This window comes from Geotrypetes seraphini, chromosome 16, assembly GCF_902459505.1.
Source record: "Geotrypetes seraphini chromosome 16, aGeoSer1.1, whole genome shotgun sequence".
NCBI lineage: Eukaryota > Metazoa > Chordata > Amphibia > Gymnophiona > Dermophiidae > Geotrypetes > Geotrypetes seraphini.
The window spans coordinates 44,912,931-44,928,028 of record NC_047099.1 but is presented as its reverse complement, the minus strand read 5'-3'; the positions used below and the strand labels follow the sequence as shown (position 1 = coordinate 44,928,028).

The 15,098-nt window shown below is 39.1% G+C and overlaps 1 protein-coding gene across 2 annotated transcripts in view; it reads left to right on the top strand.

The window, feature by feature from the left end:
- The first annotated feature begins 2,087 nt into the window (after positions 1-2,087).
- CLDN15 (claudin 15) overlaps positions 2,088-15,098 on the top strand; it is a 34,280-nt gene continuing 21,269 nt past the window's right edge. The window contains exon 1 of one of the 2 annotated variants that reach the window (XM_033925306.1): positions 2,088-2,467. In XM_033925306.1, the coding sequence (XP_033781197.1) occupies positions 2,251-2,467 (217 nt within the window). In that variant the 5' untranslated portion in view covers positions 2,088-2,250. The remainder of the gene's footprint in view (positions 2,468-15,098) is intronic. The other variant, XM_033925307.1, reaches the window with a different exon arrangement.

Sequence of the window (15,098 nt, the reverse complement as noted above, 5' to 3'; positions counted from 1 at the left end):
TTGGTTCCAGTTACTTGTCTGTTTTCCTTCTGTTTCCAGTGGCTACTGTCTCCTTTTCAATTCTCCTCCTTCCTTGTTCCCTCAGTATACAGTATCTGTCTCTCACATACTGATTTTTTCTTTGCCCCTGTCCACTCAAATTTCACCCATCTATCAACTTTCCATGTCTCCCTAGCTCTCCCATTTCCCATCCCCATTACCACATGTTTATTTTATTTATTTAAGCATTTTAAGCATTTTTCCTTATCTGTCAGCATGGTTGATTGTTTTTGTATTTTATGTTTCACTAGCGTGTCATTACCATGCACCCAGAACTGGGATTCAAGGCGGGAGGAGTATTCTTGTTCACTTTCATTTCAATGATATCTCCGCTGTAAGCTGCAATAGTCTCATTCAAAGAAAGCTTTTTGTTTTAATTTTAACCTTAATTTTTATATTACATGTGGAGCCTATTATATAGATATTTATTTTGTATTCCATTGGACAATTGGGTCATGTTTATAATAATGTGTACATCTGTTTTTTTGTTTTAGTAGTCTTATATCCTTGGAAGTTTCTTCAATGTGCAAATTTGATAGCTTTTAGTCTCTATATGTGTCCTTTCCCATGAGGATAGCAATGTTATATTGGTTTCCACGGTTAAATTTCACTCATATTTCACTAAATTGCATCTTCTGTCATTTATAACTTTATATAGTTCAAAGACATTTTTTTCGATAATATATAGTTCAAAAGCTTGATGCTAGTAAAAATATGTTTTGAATTTTAATAATTCTTTATACAGTTTCATTTTCTTTCACCTCCACTCATTCAAATAATATTACTTCATTGTTGCTGGTATATGTCAGTTAGCAATGTGTTTGATTGACATGTTTTATAATGCAGGTTATTCACATATGTTTTTCCAGCCTAATTACTCATTTTATGTTTTCTACCATCCATCAGGATTGAATCTTTTCAGAACTTACACTTTTCACCTACACTCTCATCATTCCATATATCATTTATTTGGTCACTGGTTAAATCTTGTTAAATGTAGTTACATCTTAGATGTGACCTGGGGTCCAGGGAAATGGTTGGGGGTTTGGGGAACCGAGTGGTGAGATTAGAAACTTAAAAGTTATGCCAGGGCTGCAAATGTTCAGTGTTGGCATCTGCATAGCTAACTGGCCAAAGATAAGAAAGCCTTTTGTGTCTGGCCACTTGGCGATACTAGCAGTGGCAGTATATATGATCCATGCTCACATCGGCCATGCTGGCAATGCCTGGGTTTTGATTGTGCAGTTTGAGGCAATATTTCTTTACTCAACATGTAATTAAACTCTGGAATTCATTGCCAGAGAATGTAATGAAAGCAGTTAGCTAAGTAGAGTTTACAAAAAATAAAACGGTTTGGATAATTTACTAAAACAAAAGTTCATACGCCATTATTAAGATGGACTTGGAGAAATCCACCGCTTATTCCTAGGATAAGCAGCATAAAATCTGTCTTACGCTTTGAGATGTTGCCAGGTACTTGTGACCTGGGTTAGACACTGAGCTTGATGGACATTCAATCTGTCCCAGTATGGCAACTCATATTCTAATCTCAGGCACTTCTGTCTCAGTGTTAATACTGGGTATCCTTCCTCTCACAAGAGTTGGAGGTTACTACAATTACTCGTTCTCTCATATAAGCAATGACTCTTATTCCATTTATATTCAGAAGTTTACTGTCACTGAGTCTATCTTTCTTTCTTATTCTCTGTTTCACAGATTCTCTTTCAAAACAGTCAGTCTCCCTTTTGTTGCTGTTACCCTGAGGAAAAAATGTTTCACTTTGCTCAATCTCTTTCTTTCACTGATTCAGATACAGCTTCTCCAACTCTCTTCTGATTCCTGTTAAATACAGAAACAGTTGAAAGTTAATATAGTTACTATCAAGTCTCTCTCTGAGGTATTTTCAACAAATCTCAGCAACAGTCTCTCCACCTGACTCCCATTCTCATTAAGGAAGGTTGTACTTTCATACAAGTCTCCTGTTCTGTTTTTGTGGGAGTGGTTTCTTCCTTCAGGAATCATTTCTCCGTCTCTTTGATTCCCGTTATGCTGGGGGAAGGTTGGACTTTTGTACAGTTACTGCCCTGTTTACGTCACTGGGTTTTCTGCCTTTACCTGCCTGCCTTCTGTGTCTTTCAAAGAGTTCCTTGCTCAGGTCTACTTCTCATACCTGCTGCCATTACCTTTGTTTGTTTCTCTTGCTCTCTTGCCATGTCTGTCATCATAGAGACTACTGGATTTTATTTTGGCATCATTGGCTCTGTGTTCCTGGGGATTGCACTATTTAACCAGTACTGGCGGGTGTCTACAGTGGAAGGCAACGTCATCACTACGTCCACGCTCTATGAGAATCTGTGGCAGAGCTGTGCCACTGATTCAACAGGGGTTTACAACTGCCGGGATTTTCCATCCTTGCTGGCATTGTCAGGTCAGTGGTGATCCCATACCCTGAGAAAGTGTCAATCCTTTGCAAATATCAGTATATCAGTTTGTGGGGGTGATCTTTATTCCCTGTATCAGGTAGTAAAGTGAGTCAGAAGTGATAGAAATATTTGAGGGAAGAACTTTATTCTCTATTGCATGCGACACAATAAACTAGAATGGATAGAAATACCTGGAGATGGTCTTCATTCCCTGTAGTGAGACCCAAGCGACAGAAATCCCCAAGGAGGTTCTTTTCTATATGAACTCTGTGATAGAAAGGATAAATACAAATTGCATTATTTCATACAGTATGTTAAAAGAGGTAGAAACGCCTGTAGATGGTAGTGTGGAATGAAGTGCGCTAGAACTGACAGAAATGTCACGGGTGGCCATTATCCTTTGCAATATGAGAAACAGTGAAATGTACAAGATAGAAAAACTTGGAGATGGACTTTATTCTCTGACATTTGATATAGGGAGAGATAAGGGATAAAAATTGCCAGAGGATGATCTTTATATAGTAGAATAAGGCCAGATTTTTTTCCCCCTCTTCTTATTACGTAGTGGTGCACATTTTTCAGGAGTAGCTCAAAGCAAGTCACATTCAGATACGGAGGCAAAGGAGACTTAAATGACAAAGAATATTAGTAGGAATTGAACTCTTGACTTCTCTACTGCTCTAACCAATAGGCTTATCCTCTGCTCCAAAAGCACTTATCCATATAGGACCAGCTGTTATAGTTGCTAATATTCAGCGGCACTATCTAGAGAATGCCACTGACTAGTCCTACAGATCATCTCGTACTATCTGGAAGAGTCTATGAATAGTCTATGAAGAGTCTATGAATAGTCAGATTTATTCAGGCCCGCATAAGTGTGTGACACCATTCTCCATGTATACTGAGCTCCACTCATTACTCAGAAAGCATGCTGATTTTGGCATTTGAATATTGACTGGATAATAACATAATCCCATGTGATTAGTACAATAGAAAGGATGTTCTTTATAGCTTGATACAATTAGATGAAATGGATAGAAATGTTGTAGTTATTATCTGTTTCTTGTAAAGGATAGAAATACGGGAAAGGGTATGAGATGTATATTATGAAAGATAGAAAGGATAAAATCACTTGGGGTATTCTTTATAAGTCGAAGAATAAAACATTCCCTGCTGCTTATGATAAAAGTGCTAAAATCCCTGGAAATGCTCTTTATTCTGTGTACCATGAGATACCGTGAGAAAGAAGGGATGGGGACATCGGAGCATGATGTCATATGTGCAGTTACTCGGAGGGTTAGCATGAAAAAGTGCCTAAACAGAGGTCAATTAACTTCTTTAATTCCGGATATACAAAAATAAACTTGTATCTAATCCGTTTCTGACAGTATTCAATTCAAGGCCCAGTTAAAAGCCTACCTCTTCGAGAGTGCTTTTGACTCCTAACTCCTCTCACCTATATGTCATGGCTGTCTAAGTTAGATTGTTAGCTCTTCCGAGCGGGGACCATCTATAAATATAAATGTTCAGCGCTGCATATGCCTTTCATATTAGTGATTAATAGTAATAATATAGCCACTAATGGCAAAGAAACTTATTTGGTTAGAACTCAAAATTTGCCTTGTTAGGGTAACATCCCTACGTCCAGGATAACCCAGACTTTGGAGAACAAATATGGAGGGACATTTTTGATTTGACACCCAAATCCGAGTTTAGATGTTTTCAGAAGTGCACCCAAAAATCAGGTTGAGAAAATGGCCATCCTTTATTTTTCTTTTTAATTAAATGGCTATTTCTAGATGTGTTTGCCCCTTAGTGCATCTATCTTTTTTGACCATTAAAAAAGAAAGTCCACATTTAAATGAAAAATACACAGAACAAGCTATTGGGATGCATTTGTGGTAGACTGACCACACAGACATCCCAGCAAAGCAGTGGGGCACCTTAGGGTGAACTTCAAATATAAGGTCTTATCATAATCCCCTCCAAATCTCACCCCAAATCTACTGAACTCAACCGTACACCAAACCAATAGCCCTTATGCCTACAGGTGCCACCTATTTGTCAGTACAGTAGGTTTGAAAGGGTAGTAGTTCGAGTGGTGTCTGACCACCAGGGTACCAGAGACCTGCTTGCTGCTGTACTAGGACTGGCCATAATATCTGAAGCTATCATACAGGCAGGTATGTACTGTTTCATTCACTGGGGGGTGGGAAGAAGGTCAGTGACCATCCCTCCAGTGGTCATCTGGTCTGTTTGAGCCCCTTTTTGGTGCTTATTTGTTATTAAAACAGGTCTAACCCCAAACACTTTGGACGTAGTCTTAAATGTCCAAGTCTTAAGACACCCTAATTCTGCTCACACCACACCTTTCAAAAGCATAGAAATCCATCTAGAAATAGGTTTGGAATATATCAAATTGGAAGGGTTTAGGGAGAATACTGTCCATCTGCTCCTTTGAAAATGAGCCCCATAGTCATCTGGTGAAACTAAAGAGTTATATTTTGCCACTAGTGAGAGTAGAGATACCACTCTGATGGTTCTAAATCCAATCCAGGCCAATCTTTCAGTTTATATACTGGATCATCCTCCAGTCAACAGAGGCTCAACTCGGTTTACACAATAAGAGGTTGTAATAGTTTCTTCAAATAAAATCTTATGTAACAATTTTTTGAAAGAGAAAAGTCTTCAGATATTTTCTAAAGAGAAAAAGTAGATCTGATCTCAACTGGTAGTTTGTTCCAAATAGAAGTAAAGATGTATCCAAAGGAGCGAGAGATATAACCTAATGCAATTATTCTCTTAATTGAAGGAAAAGAAAGTTTATACAGTTGAGAGGTTCTGGGTGTTATAGTTCGTAAAGAATTAAGAGAAATAGGGACTAAAGGCAGAAATACTCCATTCAAAATATTGAATACTATGGTAGCACACTTGAACTGGATTCTAAGGCGAACTGGCAACCAATGAAGAGCCCTCAACAAAGGAGACACATGACTAATATTTTAGTTAACCAACTAAATCCTTTTCAATTGTGCTCTGAACACAAAAAGTTAATTGAAAATGCTTGCCCCTTCCAAAGTGGTGTTGGGCTTCTCACTTTCTTTTTCCATAGGTTAAATAAAGACCTGAGGTCTGTGGAATCCAGTCTCTCCAAATTTTCTAAAATTCTCCCGCCATGGTAATTCATGGGGCAGTTCTCCTTTTCCTTTATAAGTTGTTTATAGTTGTCACTCTTGGTAAAGCATGTCAACTGCTTCCCTAACGGTATATATACTGGATCTGCACTATTTCCTATTTGTACAGCATCTTGTAGCTCTTGAAATATACAGCTCCATTATTCTTGTAACTTCTCCTGGAAATGACCAGAATTCTCTCTGTAATTATCCTGGAAATGTCCAGTTATCTCTTTTGTAATCCGCTCAGAACTGCAAGGTTGAGGCGGAATAGAAATCAGTAATGTAATGTAAAATGTTTCATAAGTGCTCTTTGTGAAATGAGTCCTTATTAGAGAATGACACATGGACAAATTTTTCCACGTTCCCGCGGGAAATCATTTTCCTGTCCCGTCCAGGCGAGTTCTTTTCCTGTCCCTGCAAGCTCCGTCCTCATCTGCACAAGCCTCAAACACTTTAAAATAATAAGTGTTCGAGGCTTGTGTGGTTAAGGCAGAGCTTACAGGAACGGGGCAGGGACAGGGAAATTGAGTTCCTGTGGGGACAAGGACAAATTTGTCCCCGTGTCATGCTCTAGTCCTTGTCACTGAAATTGTTAAAATCTAGTCATTTTAGCTTAAAAAGATGCCAAAAAATGTGAAGGAGTAGCTTAATGACTAGTGAGGACCAGTGAAGCCTGGTTCAAGGTCAATTCACTTAACCCTCCTTTGCCTCAGGTACAAACATAGGGGTTTGATCGACTGTCGATATTCAGTAGCAGTTAACTGGGTAGTGCCATGGAATATCACCGCCATGGAGGAGAGGATGGACTGGGGCAGAGATAGGGTGGAGTGGCAAGCTAGCCGGGCAATTAACTTCCAGGTCAGTGGACATAGCTGGATATTCAGTGCTAGGAGCAGGGTTAGGTCAGCCTTATAAGCTGAATATTATCCCCTAGATTGCAAACCCTCTAGCGACAGGTGTAATCCAAATCCAAACTAAAGGAGATCTGGCATACCAGTATGGTGTTAGGGGACATTCATCCCTGCAAGCCAGTATAATCCAATGTCTAAGTATGTCCCATAAATTTAAAGACTACCACTGATCCAAGACCCAAACATAAGGTGTCCTTTCGTTGGGGCCTACAAATGGAAGGGTTAAAACATGGCTATTGCACTTCTTCCTCAGTTGTCTGTGACTGTCGGATCACACTTTCTTGAGATGTATTGGGTCTGAGGCTGCCAGGAGACCGGAGGATGGGCTGCAGTCAAGTGCCAAGCTGGGAGGGGTCAATAAGCTCTGTGCCTGGGAATGAGTGATGGGAGGAAATGTTAAAGCAGTGTGGACAAAGGGCTTCAAAACTTTCCTAATATAAGTAGCTGAGAGAGAGAACAACAGACACGCAAGTACTGGATCATCGGGTTTCACAGGCTAGGCAAGGTATGCAGAAACAGGATATAAACATACGCTGAATATGCTGGGACTCTACAAACGTTCCTATAGACATATGGCATAATTTGTGTATATGTAAACATGAAAATTTCAGCAGCAAGGGTTACATATATACTGTAAAATGCACAATGCATGAACATAATACTGCCAACTTTGTGCAATAGTAGAGTTGCATCACCTAAATCGGGGTCATTTTATGAAGCATATTGGCTAATTGAATGGGGATATATGAGCATAAAAACTAGGCCTACTGAAAGTAGGAATTTCTGGGGAGTCAATTTGGGCACAGCTGAGGAGCAATTGTGTAATAGATATGTACTTTATAATATAGGCACAAAAAACAGGGAGGAATGGAGGGAAGTATAAAGCAAAAATTCAAAAATATCACTCCAAAACAAAAGCACCACACAAGCCAAGAAAGCTAGCTTATTACTTAAGCTGGTTGAAAGCAGTAGTTAGGATCTGCATACTGATAGCCTGGATTTGGCGCTAAGGCCCTGAAGCAGTGGTTACCGGCCATGAAACGATCGTCGGCCTGGCCTGTTTGTATTCGGTGTTTTTTTGCTCCCACCTGCTAACTTTAAACGTGTGCGAAAGTTTTTTTGGTGGAAGAGTGTGGGTCCACCTCTTCGTTTGTCTGAGGCTTTTCTTTCGCTTAAGTAATAAGCTAGCTTTCTTGGCTTGTGTGGTGCTTTTGTTTTATAATATAGGTGCATGCCTAAGTTTGGAGATCAAGAAAGTGCCTATGGAAGCAATTCTATAACTGGAACCTCTGTTCAGTTGCCCCCATCCTCCCCAGGAGCCCAGAACAGGTTACAAGGATACGTACACAGTAGTTTTCAGGATCAATAACATACAAGCTATAGGATCCAGTTTCCCTTATATAATACTAGTGTAACCCAGTATCAGAATGCCTAATACTGCAGGGCCAACGCTAGGGTTGCTGGTGCCCCCCTGCATCCCCATGTTTTTCTTTGCTTAGGCACTTATTATGCCACCTTTCAAGTAGAGGCAATCAAAGCAGTTTAAGGAAAAGAATTGTAATTCATCAGATAAGAAAGAAAAGGAAATAGGGAAGAAGTCAGACAAGCTTGAATAAAAAGGTGGGTTTTTAATTCCACTTTGAAGTTAGGATATGATATTTCAGCCTGAAGGTTCAGAGCGAGTGAATTCCATAGGGAAGATGCCAACCAGTGTCCAGAACTTGATCTCAAGGTGTTAATGTTGGAACCTTGCATTGAATCTGGTAAAGAATGGGGAGCCAGTGATAAGGGGGTGAATCAATTAAAGCAGCAAGCAGATGACAGGAGATGGCTGGAAGTATTTTGGACTAAATGAAGCCATTATAAAAGAGCAGACCAGCATAAAGAACATTACAATAGTCTAATTTTGAAGCAACAGGTTGGCACAGGAAGAGTCATCAAAATAACTCCTAACTGATGAAAACTATATTTCACAACTAGACTAACTTCAAAGCTGATATTCTCTGAGGTAACGAAAGCAATCAACAAGAGTGGTTGGATTAGTTATTTATTTTAGTATTTATATACCATTATAGCCTAAGTGGTTTACATTCAGGTACTCAATCATTTTTCCCTCTCTCTTCTGGTGGGCTCATGGGGGGATTAAGTGACTTGCCCCAGGTATGTTAGATAGATTGAGAGCCCACCGGGACAGATAGGGAAAATGCTTGAGTACCTGATTGTAAAACCGCTTAGATATCCTTGATAGGCAGTATATAAAAATCCTAATTAAACTTGTAAACTTATCACAAGGAGCAGCATAAGATTTGAACCCACAACCTTAGGGTGCTGAGGTTATAGTTCTAACCACTGTGCCAAACACTCCCCTAAAATGGTGAGTGAAAGAAAGTGGATGCCCCATTATCCATGATGCAGGTGTTTTTATGGATTGTTACCAGGTGATTTGACGGGGCCTGAGTTGTAAGAATGAACTATCAGGATTGTCAGGATCTTGATAGGAGCCAAGTAAGTGGAAATGTATAGAGTAATATTGTATAAGTGGAAATGTATAGAGTAGTATTGTATAAGAGGAAATGTATAGAGTAGTATTGTATAAGAGGAAATGTATAGAGTAATATTGTATAAGTGGAAATGTATAGAGTAGTATTGTATAAGAGGAAATGTATAGAGTAATATTGTATAAGTGGAAATGTATAGAGTAGTATTGTATAAGAGGAAATGTATAGAGTAATATTGTATAAGTGGAAATGTATAGAGTAGTATTATATAAGAGTTGCAAGAGGCCTTAGAAGAAAGTTGAGCAGTGTAGTCTGAAAGGAATTAAGCAAAGCAGTTAAAATAGTACCAGAAATCCCAATATCAGTGACTAATCCATGATCAATGAGGTGAGGTCCAAAGAGATTACCAGGGCTACATGCCCACTTTCAAAAGCATCGTGAAAATTTCTTTTCATTTATTATAGACCTTATTCCAAAGCAGTGTTCAAAAAATACATACATATTATTAAACCAACAAACCAACAAGAAACGCAATGGAGAGTTCAGGTCATAAATCCCGAATAAACAGATGTTGCTTCGATAACTGTTTAAATTGCTTCAAATTGGGCTGGCATCAAAGTCCTGTTGGTAACCTATTCCAAGTCACAGGGCCTGCCACAGAGTAACTTTGACTATGAGTAAGTTCAAGACGTGTCTCCTAAATCCCTGGAATTACTAGCTGACCTGGAGTTTCAGAACAGAGAGTCCATGGAATACAGTCCTGTCATCAGCAATTTAAATTGAACCCTATCAACAAGAGTCAACCATTACAACTACCTATAAAAAGGTATAAATGCACAGCAGAATTTTGTATTACCGGTAAAGAGCAAGCAGCCCTGCAAAATGGTACTACAATCAATTCCGTTCAAAATTAGGCTCTGAAGAACCTTGCAGAAATTTGTTTTCATCAGTTATCTTCAATCTCTTTTCTTTTCTCACTTTATTGATACTTTTAACTAATCATTGCTGGTTATCCTAAGAATAAGTAGTAGATTTCCCCAAGCATCTCAATAATGCTCAATGGATGTTTCTTTTAGGAAATTATCCAAACCTTTTTGAAACCACGCTAAGCTAACTGATTTCACCACATTCTCCAGCAATGAATTCCAGAGTTTAATTACACATTGTGTGAAGAAATATTTTATCTGGTTTGTTTTAAATCTACTATTTATTAGCTTCATCACATATCCCCTAATCTTAGTATTTTTGGAAAGAGTGAACAAGTGATTCACATTTAACCTTTCCACTCCACTCATTATTTTATAGACCTTTATCATATCACTCCTGAGCCATCTCTTCTCCAAGATGAAGAGCCCTAGCCGCTTTAGCCTTTACTCATAGGGAAGTCGTCCTTTCCCTTTTATCATTTTTGTCGACCTTCTCTGTACCTTTTCTAATTCCGCTATATCTTTTTTGAGATATGGCGACTAGAACTGCGCACAGTATTTGAGGTATGGCCATACCTTAGAGCGATACAAGGGCATTATAACATTTTCATCTTTGGTTTCAATTCCTTTCCTGATCATTCCTAACATTCTCTTTGCTTTCTTAGCAGCCGCCCCACATTGAGCTGAGGGTTTCAACGTATGCTCAACAATGACACCTCTATTCTCTGACCAGCACCATCATACTCCCACTCCCCTCTTTTCATGGCACCCCACTATAAAGTACCAACTCATTCATAGTGCCCTGGTCAGCACAAAGGTTGTGCTGACTATAGCTTTACGGGACAGTTTACAGCTTCACCCTTGGGTTTTGTACTGAAAAGCAAGGACTCCTCTGAATGGCCATGTACTGTTGAACTCACTCTGAGTTATATCGGCAATTATATGAGGCTCCTATTCAGTTAACTCTTTCTTCTGTAATCTTAGTGTTATCAGCCAGACTCTGTAGTTCTTGAACAACTTTCTTTAATAATATGAAGTAAAGAATAAAACGCTTACAATTGATGATTTCAAAACAGTTCAACTTTTACAGAATCTTCTCATTCTATGGAAAATAACATTGTGCTCCAGAACCTAAGCTGTGTTAGAAATAAAGGTTGAGGGGAGAAAGACTTAGGAGCAATGTTAGGAAATTCTTCTTCACGGAGAGGGTGGTAGATGCCTGGAATGCCCTCCCGAGGGAAGTGGTGGAGAGGAAAATGGTGATGGAATTCAAAAAAGCATGGGATAAAAATAGAGGATCTCTAATTAGAAACCAAAGGATGTAAATTAAAGAACTAAGGCTGCTATTGGGCAGACCTGCATGGGCTGTGTCCCATATGTGGTGATTTGGTGTAGGATGGGCTGGGATGGGCCTCAATGTGAACTCCACTAATATGGAACATGAGAATGTTACTGGCCTGCAAAAAACGGGATGGTTAGATAGGCTAGAGTGAGCTTGGACGACAACTTCAGTATTTGGAACCCAGGACAATACTAGACTTTACAGTCTACGGCATAGAAATATCAAAGAAGAGACAAGTTAATCAAATCATGCATTTTTAAAATGAATATCACTTATGGGCAGACTGGATGGACCGTTCAGGTCTTTATCTGCCGTCATTTACTATGTTACCTGGTGGGAGAACAATGCTAGATTCAGGTTCTCATGCAGCTATACTGTCTTACAAATATGGCAATTGTTCTCTCTCAAACTGAAGAAGGGCAGGCTTAAGCTCTGGCCTAGCTCTCTGGGAAAAGCAAAGCTTTCTGGGGATTTAAGTCCATAGAGCACACTTTACTTAAACATTTAGCATAAACACTTAAACATGTTCTTATGCAAGAAACTGAGCACATAAAGTGGGGGCAGAACAAAGGTCATAGACCCTAAAATCAAGTCTATAGCAGAGCTATGCTGACAAAGAGAATGGAAAACCAGGGCTTAGCAACCGAGCCAAGAATGAAAGTAAACCAGGAACCTTTTATCCCCTTCCTATCTTTCCTGTAACTTCTTCCAGTTGCTGCCATGCTATTCCCACTTAATCTCACACCACTGTATCCCATAAGAGAATGAGTGTTTTATTTTTGTGAGAAAATGGAGATGGTGTTACTCTCTATTCCTCTTTCAATAAGAAACCCAATTACAGGTCTCTGTATGCCAAAAAAAACAAACAATTTTAAAGATCTTTTTCAAACTATGGCATCAAACACTGGCACAATTCCTTTCTCCTCGCTCATGTCCTTCCATCAAAATAACATTAATTCTGGTGACTGCAGGTCTGGAGGAGAATGGCAAAACTGCCTACTCTCGATCCAGCCCAGAATTTTTTTCCATTCTTCCTTCATCATTTCTTTTCCTTCAATGTCTCTCAAACTGCGAGCCACGGCACAGTGGTGTACCCCAAAGAGATTCCAGAATTTTACTTTATTTTTAAATATTCCCTTCATAAGTGTACACTAGAATAGATGACATGTACATCGCGTATGCAATAGTCTGTCAATGTTATGAGCATCTGTGTATATAAGGATACAACCATCATTCTTTGATGTGATTGGTTCTTGAAACTAATGGCAAATAATTTTATTTTTTATGCAGTAGTTATCCTAACTTGAGCAAGAAAGTAATCAAGGCTTCGTTATTGTTTGGATCTTCTTATCTTTGCAAATTTGGATTTTCAGCTTTGAATGAAATTGAAAAAAAAAGGAACGACCAGATGGTGGATGATGAAATGCGTATTTGCTTGTCGATTATCGAGCTGCATTATGAGTTAATTTGTACTCAAAAACAAGCACATCCATCACATTGGAAATGTCTTTGGTCCTCTCTCTGCAAATCTTCTAGATCTTCTTCCATGATACAATCACTCTATTTTTTAATGCATAGGGCCTATTGGTTCCTAATGTGAGTAGAGCTAGACAATCCAAAAACAGAAGACAAATCCTCCGCAAAGCAAAAGCCAATGAAACATAGCAGGGGAGACAGAAACAAAAGGAAGTCCTATGGCGTTCAATAGGTAAAATTTATTAATCATTTGTGGTTGATGACTTGACATGTGTTTTGGCCATAAGACCTGCATCAGGTGTTGTTCAAATATAACACAGATGATGTAAAGAGTCAATTGTTTCTTTGACCTTCAAAAATATATAAACAGGATGGAGTTGGACCAGAGGAAGGCTACTAAAATGGTCAGTGGTCTTCATTGTAACACATATAGGGACAGTCTTAAAGATCTCAATATCTATACTTTGGAGGAGAGGGGAGATATGATAGAGATGTTTAAATCAATCACAAAAAAATAATAATAATGTTATTAGCCAAGTGGTGGAAATGCCCACTGAAAACACCATTTCATTAAAGTGGAGAAAAAGCCTCAACTTAATTTTATATGCAGATGGCAACCCAATGAGTTTTTCAGCCGTTCTTAATCTGTATCATGGGCAAAAAACTCCACTACTTTTCAAAAAAATGTAATCTTTCAAACCGGGAACATATCCCACCACTGTGCACAGGGAACAGGTAAAAGAACCTAAGGGAAAGTTTTACTTATCTTCACAGCTGTTAATCAGACCAGGATCACGATCCAACACAACAATCTTCCTGCAGTAACAATTTTTGTTATTAAAGTGAAGATAAGGAACCGATGTCCAGATCCTAGACATACCAGATTAGAATATAACGCCTGCTCATCCTCAGAGAAAGAATAGTTACTTATCTATAGCAGGTGTTCTCTGAAAACAAGTAGACATATATTCTCACTAACCTCCCACCACCCCTAGTTAGCTTCTTAGCTTTGTTACTGAACTCATGGTCCCACAAGCTGACGTCAGGTGGTGTAACGCTAATGCTGGATTACTTTACTATTTTATAACAAAATTTGGGTGCCCAAATACCCTTATAGAATTGGTTTTCATTAGGGTGCCTTAACAGAGGGACTTATAAAATTGCCTCCTTAGAATATTGTTTCGTTTTGGAGGCCATAACTTGCTAAGAACCTAAAAGGACTTGAAGCTGTGTGAAATGGTCTAATTCGATTTTGGGACAATTACTTTTGATAAGGAAATCCTATGATAGAGAATTAAAAAGACTCCTGAGGCAGGCCAAGAGCTGAAACACTGGCAGTGTCGGGTCTCTTACTGAATAAGAATTATTCATCCCAGTTTTGTTGGCATGTACACTTCTTTGTGGGAGGTATTCATATATGAACAAATCTTTTTCAGAAACACGGAAGTGGTAAAACTAGAGCATACACATTCAGATTACAGGGAGGTAGAAATACATTTTTATAGAGAGGGTGGTGAATACCCACTCAGTGGAGATGATGGGATCAAAAACATGAGGGATAAACACAGAGGATAGAAAGAGGAGGAAATCAAAGGAAAACCTTCACAGTTTAAACAAGGCAATAGTGGGATGTAACAACTCGAACCACTTTATTGGGCAGTCTAAATGGACATTTACCATGTTACTATATTTCTATAGGAGATGTTCCACATGTATCATATTTTAAGATGGTCAGCAAATGCAGACAATCACTCACTCCTATCTCCTCATGGTGACATACTTAAGCAGTAGGAAACATTGACTGTGGCACATAAGAACTGCCGCTGCTGGGTAAGACCAGAGGTCCATCGTGCCCAGCAGTCCGCTCACGCGGCGGCCCTCTGGTCAAAGACCAACGCCCTAACTGAGATTATCCCTATCTGCGTACATTCTGGTTCAGCAGGAACTTGTCTAACTTTGTCTTGAATCCCTGGAGCGTGTTTTCTCCTATGACAGACTCCGGAAGAGTGTTCCAGTTTTCTACCACTCTGGGTGAAGAAAAACTTCCTTACGTTTGTACGGAATCTATACCCTTTTAATTTTAGAGAGTGCCCTCTCGTTCTCTCTACCTTGGAGAGGGTGAACAACCGGTCCTTATCTACCAAGTCTATTCCCTTCAGTACCTAGAATGTTTCGATCATGTCCCCTCTCAATCTCCTCTGTTCGAGGGAGAAAAGGCCCAGTTTTTCTAATCTTTTGTTGTACGACAACTCCTCTAGTCCCTTAACCATCTTAGTCGCTCTTCTCTGGACCCTTATATTGTAATAT